At 26.4% G+C, this 15511-nt stretch overlaps 1 protein-coding gene across 2 annotated transcripts; it reads left to right on the top strand.

Moving 5' to 3' along the window:
- The first annotated feature begins 1053 nt into the window (after positions 1 to 1053).
- LOC129962658 (ELAV-like protein 3) lies at positions 1054 to 15481 on the top strand. Of its 2 annotated transcripts, XM_056076546.1 has the most exons (3): positions 1054 to 1156; positions 12019 to 12066; positions 14243 to 15481. In XM_056076546.1, exon 3 carries the CDS (start codon positions 14329 to 14331, stop codon positions 15307 to 15309), a length of 981 nt encoding a protein of 326 aa, XP_055932521.1. In that variant the 5' UTR covers positions 1054 to 1156; positions 12019 to 12066; positions 14243 to 14328; the 3' UTR covers positions 15310 to 15481. The 2 variants fall into 2 exon arrangements, with proteins under 2 accessions (XP_055932521.1, XP_055932522.1); XM_056076547.1 differs by lacking the exon at positions 12019 to 12066.
- Positions 15482 to 15511: the final 30 nt, after the last annotated feature.

The raw sequence follows: 15511 nt of genomic DNA on the forward strand, positions 1-15511 counted from the left end.
AATTTATTAAAATTGTCAACTTAAAAATTGTTAAAAATGTTAACAATACTTATTATTACTTTATTTATTAGGATGTTATACTTTATATTTATTCCTCAGTTGTTTTATAAAAATATAAGATATACGAAGTTGATCAAAAATTTGTTTCCAGTTGGGTTCTTACCTGCTAAGAGTAATCCTGAAGGCTGAAATTATATGTTTGCTGTGAACAAATAATAACCTACAAAGATTGCAATTTTTATTATTTTCTTTTAAAAATGTTTAGTTTAAAAAAAAAAATTTATTTGTCAAAAACTTGAAGCAATTTCTTTATTATTTTCACTGAAATAACAAAAAAATATAACTTTAATAATAAAATATAACTTTTAATAATAAAATATAACTTTAATAATAAAATATAACTTTTAAAAGCATCTTGTCTTTTTGTATATTCCTTTTATAATAGCAATTTTAAATTTAATTTACAAAAATTTCTATCCTTTTTATCGAATTATACTAATCCAATCCAAGTTTATATATTCTTTGTGAAAAATTCCTTTTTTATTTCTAATTAAAATATACTATATTTTTAGTCATTTAAAAAAAATGTAATTGCTAAAAAAAGCCATAATTAGTAAACTTTTTTACCAAGTTTTTAAATTTTATTTTAATATGATATTCTTTATTTTATATTTATAAACATGATTAAACAGATTTACAACAAAACCAAACTAATTACTAAACAATTTCATATTTATAAAAGAGATGTTATTTTTGAAATTTTATAATTGTTTTACAATGGTTTTGTTCTAACAATACACAAGTCTTTCAATAAATTTCATTTTTTCAAACCGATGAAATCTTGAAGTGCTAGTAAAAAAGTATTTGTGTAAAGAATAGGATTAGTGGCGTAAATATAATCTTTGAATGTTTTACATAAGTCTGATTATGATTCGGTTCGAAAATAGCGGATCTGAGTACGATGTTTCTTTTTTGAATCCGCTCAAATGCCACATCAATCATTCTCAATCCGTTCTGCAGTGAACGGTTTTTTTTTATCCCCTAGCGCTACCGTTGAATTCTTCCGCTTTCGACCATTCGGTGCAATCGACCGGTCTTTGTATTCCCTGAGTAATAACAGCAATTTAAAAATTTTGTTGGATCTCACTAATTAATGGTAAGTGAAAATTTGTATGCAGTTTGAGGAATTTGTTATTTTTTTAACAATAAATAGTTTCATAGCTTTCTGATTTTTTCCAGTGTTGCAAAACGATTCGTTTCTTATTGCGCCATTTTGTAAGAATTTCCGATTTACGAAAACAGTATTTTAAACATATTTTTAGGAAATAGAATTGCAATTTTATAAATAACGCGTTAAGCTTATTTAAAACACATAAATATTATGTTAATGACCACATGAGTTTAAAGAGTTTCCTTTTCTGTTCAAATCAATTTGTCAGTGATTCCACTGAAAATTTGATATCTCAGATACGAGTAATTCGGCGAATACTTTTTAAAACCTACATATCATACTTTGAGAAAATAATTTTATCTTCTATTATTTAAAAACCCACAATTTAAGTTCTAAATTACATTTAAATAATTATCGTTATATGTAATATATACATTTTTTCAAATAAAAAAAATTTTGTTTCAAAATTCAAAGAACCAGCAAAAAGTTTTAAAAAAATTTCTTTTCATAGTTTTAAATTATACGACATAGTTGTAACGTCTCAGCAGGAACAATATCTCATTATTATTTTATCATGTTTAACTGCTGCCATTGTCATTTTTTAAAGGCTTTTTTTTTTTTTTAAATCTAAGTTTTGATACTTCCTTTTCTTGTAAACTTTGCTATTGGCAATGGGATCTTGGATAATTATCTAGAAGTATTTTTAAAATGGCATTTGTGCTGTTTCATTAGAGGGATTTTTTTTTTTTTAACTTTATTGCATGCAACAGGATTAATGTACAATGATAATGAACTTTTGAGAACCTGAATGTGCATCCTACTATGCAGAGTATTGTTTAAAATTAAATAATATGAAACTAAATTAAAAATTATACAAAAAATTAAGTATTATACAATTAAAAAATGATTATAAGAATTCATTTTGATTTTACTTGCATTATATTTTTTCAGGCTGAGTGGTTTTGATGTACATCATATTTTAAAAGAAATATAAAATGATATAGGCAAAATCCATCTTTTTGGAAAAATTAATAAATTGCCCTATCCATCTCTGTATTTTAACTCAAAACTATTTATGAATTGAAATTAAAGTTAAAATTAGAGATTCTCCAAACTAAATCTACACATTTGAACAGTATTTAATGTTTGAGTAGTTTTTTTGCAATGTTTGGATCACATAATTAAAATATTTACTTAGGTGTGAAATATTCAGGATTTTGACATAAATGTTGAAATTTTATAAAGATTATCAAGAATTTCAACTTTGACTTCTTGTTTTGTCATTTTTTTAGGTATGATTGTTTATAGATTTTATTATCACATTTACAAATAAACTCATTTTTATAAAATGTGAATGTGTTTTCTTAAAGTCTTCAATGGATTATAAGCAAATGTGCTTTGATAAACATTTGCTAAAATATTCACAAATAAAAAAAATGTGGTTTCTAAAAAAAATTAACTAATATTTGTTGTTATGCATAGATGGAATATTATCATTGTTTGATCTTCTTTGTAGGAAGAAAATGTTTCTCTAAGCTGTGGTTAATATCTGCGATTTCTATTTTGGCTTTGTTTTTGCATAATAGTAAAGTTTTGTCTTTTGTCCTCATTTTCATGGGAAGGGGGAGGAAAATCAGCATTTTCTGATTTTTTTTTTCTCAGGTTCCAATTAGAATATTAAGCAAATTTTACCATATTTTATTATTTGTTGCTCTTATTTGCATTCATCTTTTGATATAAAATTTTGCCTAATAAGCCCAATCTTATTGCACTCATAGAATATAAAAGATCTCATTCTCTCTAGAATAAATAGTAATTTTATTCTTATTCTCCTTGCTTGTTAAAATTGCCAATGGCATAGTAAAAAAATCTTGCTTTTGGAACTGAAAAGTTTCAAGTTCAAACTTCGATTTCACAGTAAAGGAGCCTGGAAATAATTGAATCAATCATTGACGCATGACCCTTTGGTATGCTGCCGAAATTTGGAAGTGGGCTCTCGGCTTAGATGTTGTCCTAATCCTCTAATCACATCTAGAAATTAAATAATCTGTCCATATAATAATAAAATTCCACTGAATTACCCATAATGGTACATGGTGTAACTTGTACTAATCGAAAAAAAATTCCTAAACTGTCTAAAAAAAGATTAAAAATGATCTCCATCATGTATAGATAAAACCACTTTTTTATTCTCTTATATTGGATCATCTAGAATTTTTGATTGACTATTCAGCATTTGGAAAATTTCTGAATAAAAATGATTTTAAAAATACCCATACTTTTAATAAGGAAGTGATTTTTTAACTGTATACACATTCCACTTAAAACTTTTGAGATTTTTTTGTGTGTGTGTGTGTGTGTGTGTGTGTGTGTCTAAATTTTAAAAAAATGTTAGAATTGGTTCTTTAATCTATGAAAGTCTTAATTTTAAATTTGTAAAAATGAGATGCACTTTTTAAAAGCAAAGTAGAAAATTTTCTTACAGAAAAATAATCTTACTGCTGGAGATTTAAGGAAATAGAAAATTTTATGCACTACCATATTTTCATTGAAAGATACTTATATTTAGTGACAGCCATGTTAAATTCTGATAGCAATATTATTATGGCAAAAATCTTGTGATTACTTCCTATTCTGCTGAACTTCATTATTGATAAACTTTACCAATATGATGACAATAGTAGACAAATGCTTATTTGAGATTGTATTAATATTTTACCATGTAATTTCAAAATCTCAAAAAATTTGAAATCTAATTTAGTGTTCTTTATGAATTTGTTGTCTGTATGGTAACCTAAATTAGGTGGAGTATTAGTTCTTTTAGCAATCCAAATGCTGATTTGTTTACCCTTGTTAAGTTGTATATTTACTATTTAAATTTTGTGACATATGAATTAAAAATAATCAACTAATAAATGGTGATTAAAAATTATAATAAATTATGACATTAATTTCTTATAAGTAAAAATATTTTGAATTCTAATAAAAAACAAACAAACATTCTAGTTTTATTTTTAAAGAACTGTGAAAAAATAATTATTCTGCAATTTTATTAATTAAAATTGTCTGTTCAAGCTTTTTAAAATAATTTGTCTTTATTTCACAAATTTCATTTTAGTCATTCTAACGAAACTTATTTTTCTAATAAAATTCTGCGTCATTTTTCATTCTTTTTTTTTTTCATGGCTTTTCCGTAATAATTCATCATTGCAGTGATTACTGGATATCTGCTAATGCGATGGTTAAAAATATTATCAGGAATATTGTGTCAGGATTTGGTGCTTATATTAGGGGAGTACATATTTCAACGATAGAACAATGTGCACATTACTCAAAAGGTCTGCCATTTTTTTTACAGAAATTTCTTGACCATTCTCAATTTACATGAAAGATCAATTGAACTTAAATAATTTTAAAATTTCTTATAAGCAAGTAATAGAGGAGCTACTAGAAATGGTTGGTCCTTTGAATCATTTCCTTGTTCTAGCAACACTACTAGCTTCCTGTCCTTTATGTTAGTAAAGCTATAAGATGGTTTTTCCCCTTCGGATAAAAAAAAATCTGCACTATGTCTCCTTCTTTAGATGCTGAATGTATTGCATACTTGAAAATTGCCTGCAGCAAAAATATATGTATCAGAATTCGAAGAAGATTGAGTAATAGTGGATCATAAAGGTTTAAAAAAAATAATCTTTGTAAATAAGCTCCAGTTGGTAAAATTTATAATTGTATTTTCAAAAAAGCAACTAACTGTTACATTTACCTGCTTTACAGATTTTTTTTTTTAATCTTGACAAACATTTTGATTTTTGATATTGGCAACTTAGCATTGTTGGATATTTTAAATGGTACACTAAATTAGACTTCAACCCACAAAAATTCTGTTTTATCTTAAATAATAAGAAATCAAGTTTTGTAAACTTGTCTTAAGTAAAAAATCTTAATTATTTGTACGAAGAAAAAAAGTGTGTGACATTTTTTAATGGAATTGCAAATTTACACCAATAAAATAGAATCTTTGTTGCAATAATTAAGTCCCATTCATGTTATTTATCATTGTATGAAAATTTTTTTTTCTTCCCAAAAATCAAGTATTTTATTTTGGTTCATTACCAAAGTACTTTAGGAAACAAAGTTTAGTTTCATTGAAAATGTTCCAAGAAGTGAAAGCTTCAGAAGTATCAAAATTTAGAATCTTGATAAAATATTAACATAAAATAAGTAAAACTGATATACAAATTTTAAATTAAATGATATATGCTCCAAGATATGCAAGGTGAATGTGCAAATTTTAGAAAAGTATCTTTAAAATTTAATAGAATAATTTATAGCATGATTAAAATTACACTTTTCAATAACTTTTCATTATTTAAAATTTTAACTTATTTTGCACAGATGAACATAATTGCTTTTATTTTTTGATCTTGTATTAATATGCAAAAATAAAATTTTAGTATTTTGTCTTATTATTAGTAGTTGGGTGAAGTGAATGAGTGAAGAAAATGTTCCAGATTTCAGACTGAACTTCAGTTGTGTAACCTAAGTACATCTTCATAAATTCCTATCACAGAATGTATTGTATTACAATATGAAAATAGCTTAGATTTATTATATTTTGTTTTCATGTATGTTCATTAAAGAATGTATGTGCCTGTTTCATGGTTGAGATTTCAATATTTTCAAATGTTTTTTTGAATGTATAACTGTATTAATGAAATTTTGTAAAGAAATTAATGATGCTGTAACAAAATGGGAAATATTTCTTTGAAAGATATATACATATATGAGATTTTAAAAAACTATTAAATGAAAATAATTACTCCCTTCAGGAATTTGTCGTTTATTCATATGAACAAAATTTTTATTGCTTTTATTTTTTATCGTGGCACAAAGCACAAAATTCCCTTTTCTAAAACTGTGATCATAAAAGCCCGTAAAGAGTTATGCTAGTAAGATTTTAGTCTTGGTTTTGCTAGCTTAATGAATACTTATTTTCAGCAAAAGTCTGTGTTTTGTTACCATTTGGTGTATCTCCTAAATAAGATTATATTAAGTGACAGACTTGCATTCTAATTAAATTGTTGAAGAGTGATTCTTTATTAAATGATGATGAATTTCAATGTTGGTGTCTTATGTGCCCAGATTCGTTGAATTCATATAATGTTGTTAAATATATCCTCATTATCCAGGATGAATCCACTTTGGAGATACATTGCAGCATTGATCATAAGAGTAATTAAAGATCTTTGTTTTAAGCTGATTAACTTCTATGTAAAAGATGAGCTGAACTTGCTCATAATTTTATATAATGTATTATTTTGGCCTTTTTTTTTATTTGGTATCATTCACTTCAGAATTTATCAGATACAAAGTAGAATTATATAAGTAAAGAATCAAATTCTGCAAAGCTGCAGCTATTTAGGATTGCTGCAAGAAGTGACAAAATTGCAACCCTCCAGCAGCTATAGAATTTCTGTAGTTGCTACTGAAATTAGGTGAAAACTTTGAAATTACTAATATGTAATGAAAAAAATGTGAAAAACTACACACAGTTTTCTGTATACACATAAAATGGATATATATATATAGAGAGAGAGAGAAAAAATTACAAAATATGCATAAAATACACTTTTCCTGAATCTTTGCTCACAGCAATATGGATAGTGAAAGTATTTTTAGCATGGGGGACAGGGAGAAAACAGAATCTTATTCCAGCATGAATGCAAAAACACTGGAGTCGCTCCTCATAATAAAAATGAATATGAGAATTTGATGTTAAACTGAGCAACAATGACTTAAATCAGCAAGGACTTTTGCTTTTTTTAATGAAACAAAATTGTAAATTTCTAACAAAATAGCATTAATTTATTTGGTCAACAGAATCACGCTGTGTGATTTTTAAAAAAATAATATTTTACTTATATATTTAGTCGCTAATAAATGTCTCAAATAATATTAATAATGTTTGAAAATATTTGTTTTAACTTGTTAAAATTCCTTGGGAATGTCTATTCTTCAATAATTTGTTGATATTGTGTTATATGTAATAATCGGTAAGAAGTGCAACTGATGACTAGATAACCAATGTTGGAGGTATGAAATTATAACTTTTTATATTAGAAAATTTTCATGGTGGTCCGATTTGATTCAAAGGGTTATGGTCTTTCTTAAATACAACAAAAGTACCAAAGGTGTTATTTTTTTTATTTTTTTTTTTGAGAAGCAAATAAATAAGAGAAGTCTTCTTTATAAGATTAATACACACACATTATGAATTCGACACACACACACACAAAAGTATTTCTGAAAACTTGTATGTATTTTTATATGAATGGGAATGGAAGATATATGTGAAGATTTTCATTATATTTCCAAATTTTTGCATTCAATGTTAATGACATGAATTGCCATTAAAAAAATTTCTAACTTGTGCATAGAAATTATATTTTTAGCATTAAAAAATAAGTAGAATGACTTAGAAATAAAATTTTAAAGGATTTACATTCATTATAATTTTTTAAATCAGACTTCATGATGAAAAAAAAGTAATTGTAAACTGAAACTTCCAAATTTATAGGTAATTTTCCTATCTTTATTCTTTTCTGCATTACATTAGGACTATTAATTCATATCTTGTAATTCAACATGAAATATAGCAGAAATAAAATGAATCTGTGAACAAAATGGTTATTGTTTTTATAAAACTGCAGTGTACTTCTCTGTAGTTTGATATTTCTTATCTCTGTATCATGGCATTTTTTTTTTTTTTATTTCAAGGTTTTTGACTGTATATATATATATATATATATATTAAATTTGTTTATAGGCAGATAAACTGCCAATTTTGTAAACTGCAGCTTTATTTGTTGCACTTCAGTTTTCAGCAAAATTTTGTTAAACTATATAAAAAAAATTATATACCTATATATTTATCACAGTGCTTAAATGAGGAACAGCATTATCATTAAATGAATTTGTAGCGCATAGCAATATTTTATCAGAATGATGTCTCAACACAAGATGCAATAATTTATCATACTTTCAGCATCTTCATTATTTCATTGGAAGGTTGTTGCTGCTATTTCTTCTTATTCTGCAACTTTTTGTTGTGATACAGGGTGTAGCTTCATAAGCTCGTTAATAGTTCTGGCTATGGTCGTCCTCTAGTTCATTGATGTCATTGCTATTTACTTCCAGCATCATAATCTTGGCCAAAGACAGAATCTCATTGTTTAACAGACATAGGCACTTTTCAAATCCCTTGGCGTTGCACTTTACAGTGCTATCTGTCTAAAATATTTCCATGTAAATGTAAAGGTTCTCTAAACAAACACTCAATACAGAAGCCATTTCAGCATGATATATCTCCTCACCACTCATTTTATGAAACATTGCTCATTAAACATTTTTTTTTTATTGTTTTGTTTTGCTTGTTACATTAGGTACTCATTAAATGAGATTTGACTGTAAATGCAAAAGGTATTTTACTAATTATTTTAATTGCATGGTATTCATATGATGCTGTAGCTTCTCAGTAGATAGTAAAAATTAGATTTTTGCTTTGAGAAGCTTGGGGAGAACCTATCATAATTATATATTGTATACATATAAATAAATCTAAGTTGCTTGAATAGCATTTAATCAGTTTTTGTGGTTTTAATAGTACTGACCTCTTTCTGTTCTTGAAGCTTATACCTGTCTGTTTACAAGTTGTGTTATTTTGTTATAATGTCATAATGATTATGTTTTACTGAAATATTTCATACTACAGTGCACAGCAGTTTTCCTTAGTATAGGCAACAGCTTATGTAGCTAGATTTATCCATACTAATTATGTAACCAGCTTTTGGGTGTTTATCTGCCTAATATTAATCTGCAGCAACATCTAAACAGATGCCAAACAACATTAAAAATTATTGCATAAAATTAAATTCAAAATTGAAGTCAATTAAAATGGGGAAAAGAAACTGACTGTTCACTTTGCTGCTCTCTCAAACAATATATGATCTTATATTCAATCTTAAATCAGTTGATAAACTTTTCATGATCACTAGGAAACAAAGAATTTTAGTTGGTATTCATTTAAAAATTATCATTAAAAGGAAGTATTTTAAATAACTTTCCAATAGACATATCAGAATTACATTTAAGATTAAGCTACATATTTGAAAATAAATTTTAAAAAAATCACTAAAGCTTGATTCATTAAAGCTTAAATTAAAAATCATTAAAGCTTAAAAATAAAATGTGGATCTATACATTTCCATATCATATCAAATAATAACTTCATATTTAATATTTAGCAAATACATTAAACACAGTTTATAAAATTTAAAAAAAAACATTTGCATATTATAGATGACTTTTTTAATTCAGTCAATTAAAAAAAAGTCAAATAAATATAGGTAATTTTAACAAGTGATTTCAAGAACTGCTTTCATCAATCAGTTTTAAATATATATGCCAAATTCCAGGAAAATATTTGATCATCTTGTAAAAAATTATTTTTATGGCCACCAAACATGTCTTTTTGATTGCTTAATAATAATGAGAATAAAATTGTGTTGATTTAAAGTCTTATCTTGGTAAAGTAAATGTTAAATTACTAACAATTTGTTTAAAAATAAACTGTCTAATCAAGAAATCTTTGAAATTATTAATAGGAGAGATTCATGAAGAATAGAATTCATCATTTAGAAGCCTGTATTTGTGGCAATACATTGTTGAGGTATAATGTAATGGGGTGATTATTAACATATCTGTGCAATAGCTTTTCAAGTGAATAATGAAATATTTTTTGTATTTAAAGTCTTATATTATTTTATCAGTCTATTTATTGAGAGGGAAGAAAATGGAAGTCCGTTTAAAAAAAAATTTTTTGCTATTGATATAATATAATACCTTATAGTATAAGTACCATATGTGTAAAAAAAGAAACAAAAAAAACCCTTGTCATGTTAGTTAAAAAATTAAGTAACTGAAAAATAGTCATCGGGTTTAAACACACTATATTTCAGAATAAATTAAAACTGTAAATACATAATACCTCATATGAAAAATAACACTTGAATTTTTTTTTATTGTTATTATTATTATTATGATTTTTTTTTTCGGAATAGTTACAAATATTCCGCATGAACTCCTTTCTTTTTGAAATGCTCAATAGTCCAGTAATCCCTAAAGGTGCTGGATGACTGTACTTGCCACTGGCTACATTTTGAATAACATTATATTGTATGATTTCGTAGATAACTGATGGAGTAAAATCTGCCAAACTATTTGCTAAGTACCTAGTTCAGGCCTATAGGTTGATTTCTGTTGACAGAACAGCTTTAATTCTATCCTCTACATCTTGTGAGCCCTAGTCCTCCTGGCCTCCTTAATAAAACATTCATTGTTCTTCAGTTGAAAAAGCAATAGAATATTCTGCTGATCTGACTTATTTTCTCATTATTATTATTTAAAAAAAAATACTTGTTACTTTGAAATGAATGATAAAGATTTCAGATATTCTAAAATGCAAAAGGACTTAATCTTACTACTTACCATTTTAAGAAATGCTATGTAAAAAATAAATTCCTTCTTTTTTATTGCTAATTGTGGGAGTGAGTTTCATTTTATTTAATGCTTTGCAAGAAAAATTAGCATCTTTATCTATTTGTTATAATTGAGGAATACAATTTAAGTCTTTCAAACTTATATTTCAAAATGCAATGATAGTTACCAATTGGATGAAATATAAGAAACTGCATGACAGAAAATGGAAATAATCGGAGAAAAAATTTCTAATGTTGTCAAGAGATAAAACTTCTAGTACTATGCCAATACAGAAAATATTATGGCCTATCTACCAAAGGTGTCTTCATACTTTTGAAAGAATTCATATTAAACATTTGAAAATAGTGATAAAGAATACTGATATGGCCAGTTGTCAATTTATAGAAAGGTGAAAAATAATTTATAAATGAATACACTTTTCACTGGAGGTGATGTGGTAAAACTAGATATATAAAAACATGTTCAATTAAGAAAGGAAATTAATATGACTTTTTAAATTAAAGAATTAAGAGAGGCCAAATTTCTAATAGTGTTTTCATATTTCTGATAGAAATAATGTTAAATGAACATGCATTACAGTAAATCCAAGTTATAAGCAGAAGTTATCCAAGAAATAAATATATAGTGAATAAATTGAGTAAGTACTAGTGATGCAGATAAATTGCATAGAATGTATTGCCATAAATATTTTATCAAACAGAATAATTAGCCGAAATATAGACATGTTTGATTAAAAAAAAAAAAGATGATATGGATGTCAAAATTTTAATGTTTCATTGTTTAAATTTTTATCGTGTATAAGCTTTTATTTTATTTCTAATTACTCATTCTCTTAAATTTCTGGAAAAATCTTCTTAAATTTTTAAAAGAATGAAATAAATTTGATTTAGATGGACATTTCTCGTCATGAGTTAATCCACAAGTTAGCATATAATATTTAATTGCTCCAAATATCTTTAATATTAAATATCTTTTATCATTTGTCCATTTGCATTTTTTTTAAAAAAAAGGCAGTGAATATATATATTTTAAATAAAATAGATAAATTTAATACATATCTATTACGAATATCTGGGATAATTCAAATGCATATTAAAACAATAGTGAATTTTTCCTCCCTTCTCTTTCTAAATTCTTTCATAACTTTCTTTTCTTTAGAACAAAATCAATTATATTAGTTATTACTTTTCAAATTAATATTCTGTACTAATTTTTATATCGTATTTATGAAGTTTTTTTTATAAAATGTTTTAAATTATTTATTAAATCTTTACGATTTTTTTTTCCAGAATTCCTCATTTTTTTGAAGCTCTTCTTGAGGGATATTTTTTTTTCTGGTAAGATTTTTAAAGTCAAGTGCCACAAAATGTTTATCGTTGAAGGCATTGGTTTGTTTTACTTTTTCATATTTTAAGATTCTGTAATTTTTTTTTCTTAATAATAGTTTCATTTCATATTTTTGTATTTTTATTCTTATTAGTCGCTTTACGATTATCCTTTATAAATAGATCCCCAGTTGAAGAAACTGTAACAATCATGATACCATTCTGAATTTTACTAACCCCCTTTTTTTTATTTAGATGAAAAGTAGTTACAAAATTTGATGCTGTTGCTAAATTTATTAGTTACATTTTTTTTTAATACAGTTGATATATGCTTATCTTCTGTTGCTAAATAATCTGTCAAAAATTCGTTTTTATTTTCTTTTCACAACAGTTAATGTAACATTTGCACGTGTTTCTCAATATAAAATGGGATAATTCCAAAGTTAAAAGAGAAAATATGGTGGTGATAATATATGGTAATTAGTGAAGAGCTACTTTTATTTCCTTATTTCAAAGCATGATTTTAATTTGTTTTATTTTTCCTACTTGGTGGACCTGCTTTTTTTAATACTTATGCAATGTTATTGGGATGTTGGATGTAAATCCACATCTACATACCATGTTTAGTTAGTCTTTTAATTAACAGAATAAAGGTATTATTCAAGTAATCGATCTTTTATACCATTTGATTCTATCATCCTTAATTAATGAATCTGGATTTAATCATGTTCAGTATTGTTCTGACTGAATCTGACATGCAATTTTGCTGTAGGGGTGGGGGCTTTTACAAGATTGTGTAGTCATACAGTTGTATAAATCACTGCTGGCAACTATAAATATTAAGGAATTATGGTAAATTGTTTAGATTAATATTTGTCTTTTAGTTTAACTGTCTGAGATTAATATTATTAAGAAACAGAAGCAATTCTTAACAAAAATTGCAATTAATATTTTTGATTAAATTGATGTTTGTTTTGTATTATTGTCATTGTTGTAGATCTATTTATATTTCATGATCTTTATTTTTTTTTAATATCATATCTATTGCAAATTATCAACAACTCAATCTTTAAGAATTTGTCAACTACTCAATTTTCTTTCAGGGAATTATAACTATAAAGTTACCTTTTCCTTATCCAGAATCATATTTGCTGTCACTCTCGTGTATTTTATTTTTCTATTTCTTGCAATTTCATCATTGTGGATATTTTAAAGCATTCAATAGCAAATTGAATTATATTCACAGGAAATGTGATTTCCATAGCAAATAAAACTGAATGGGCACACTTGCTTATCTTCATAGCAATTGATGAAATTAAAATCGGTGGAAATTTAAATTAATATATCATTATACTTTCTTATTCTCTTTTTTATATGTTTATTTGTATTTAAGCTTTCCAAAAGGATTGACAATGACACCATATTTTCGAATAATTCATTTGCTTTCTGTTAATGGCTTTCAATTGCAGAAACATATTTTAGCAGTAAAAATATATTTTAGTATTTCAAGCTATCTCCATATCCAAGTTAATATAGTTACTCATTGAACTGATTTGACATTAGTAATGTCAATGAAGACTTAATGGGAAACATTCCCACTGAAATATGTTTTCATATCATTTGTATTATTAGTTTCTTTAAAGGATTTCATACAACATACCAACTGAAGTTCCTATTTTATATTAAATATATGATGCGATAAAACAGTTTTTGGCATTAATCTAGCCAAAAAAAAAAAAAAAAACTTTGTTTGTCAAGAAATGCATATACTTTTATTTTTCATTCATTTTTGTTGCTTTGAAGAAGAAGAATCTAATAGTTCATCTTTCAAAAAAGTGGGGAAATTTTAAAGGGTTGATTTTTGTTAATAAAATAAGATTCGTTGAAATTCAGTCTGACAAAACAGACTACATTTTAGTTTAGAATTATACTGACTAAGAATATAATTAGCAGTTGCCTTTTTTTTTTTTGTATAACGAAGTGTAAGATAGTGTGTTTTAAAGGTAATTTGTATGTTAATATGGTTTATATTTTTAAAAATTGATATTTGTGTTGTTGCAACAGAAGTTAAATGTTAAATTGGGGTAGGTATGTAATGGACTAGAAACATTAAACTGACCTATTAAAATCTTGTTGTAACTTTTATTGCTGTTTAATGTAAACATTATAATAAACTTTGTCTTTTTAGGAATTCATCAGCAAAGGGAAGTTGTGGTTAATTGTGACTGGTTTTTTGAATAAAAACTTCAAAGAGAATTTTGATATACCTTAAAGATGGAAAACGATGCTAACGATGCCAAGACTAATTTAATCGTCAATTACCTACCTCAGATGCTATCTGATAATGAATTCAAGAATTTATTCCAGAGCATTGGTCCACTTAAAGCAGCAAAAATAGTGCGCCACAAAGCTACAGGATATAGTTATGGATTTGGGTTTGTAGAGTATACACAAGAGGATGATGCAGCAAGAGCAATTGAGACATTGAATGGTTTTCAGTTGCAGAACAAAAGAATTAAAGTTGCTTATTCTCGTCCAGGTGGAGATAATATTAAAAATGCCAACTTATATTTGCGAGGAATTCCCAAAAATATGACCGAAGATCAATTGGAGTCGATTATGGCTGAATTTGGGGAAATTATTCAAGTCCGTTTATTAAAAGATGCAACTGGTAATAAGAATAAAGGGGTTGGCTTTGTTTTGTTTGATCAAAGGAAGCAAGCAGAGGATGCTATTAAGAAACTGAATGGTCAAATTTTGGAAGGTGGATCTGAGCCTTTGATGATTAAATATGCAGAAGATAATGCTAAAAAAGTCCGTGCACCAATGACAGCAAATCCTTTAGCAACACCCTATGTTGATCCATTTGCAGCACCAATGGGTAGTAGATTTGGTGGTGGTGGACCAGTAAGGCATTCTGTTCAGGGAAGATTCCGTTACAATCCAATGACGAATATGGGAGCATCTTACGGGTATTCAGCACCATCAGGACTAAGTGTTGGAAATGAAGGTCATATTCTTTTTGTTTATAATATTGGTCCAGATACAGATGAAAAAACCTTATGGCAGCTGTTTGCCAGATATGGCACAGTACAAAAAGTCAATGTGATTCGAGAAGGTGCAACCGGTGCAGGAAAAGGATATGGGTTTGTCACAATGCCTAATTATGATGAAGCTGTTTTAGCCATTGAGTCACTGAATGGTGTTGCATTTTTTGGCAAGCCTTTACAGGTGTCTTTTAAATCTTCAAAATAATTCCATTTCAATTCCATTGTACTTCAATTTTTGTTAACCATCAAAATACAACCTTGTATCATTTCTTTGTTATGTAAAAAGAAAAAAAAAAAATCATCTTGTTCATGGTGACTAACTGATAATTTTCAGGATAAAAGTTGTTTTCCAATTGGTAAATAAAATTTTAATGCCATCTTTTTTTCCCCTTCTATTTGAATTTAAA

The sequence above is a fragment of the Argiope bruennichi genome, chromosome 3 (genome assembly GCF_947563725.1).
Source record: "Argiope bruennichi chromosome 3, qqArgBrue1.1, whole genome shotgun sequence".
NCBI lineage: Eukaryota > Metazoa > Arthropoda > Arachnida > Araneae > Araneidae > Argiope > Argiope bruennichi.

What these genes read in the sequence shown, in the direction of transcription:
- LOC129962658 (XM_056076546.1), top strand. Translation starts at nt 14,329, where the DNA reads ATGGAAAACGATGCTAACGATGCCAAGACTAATTTAATCGTCAATTAC.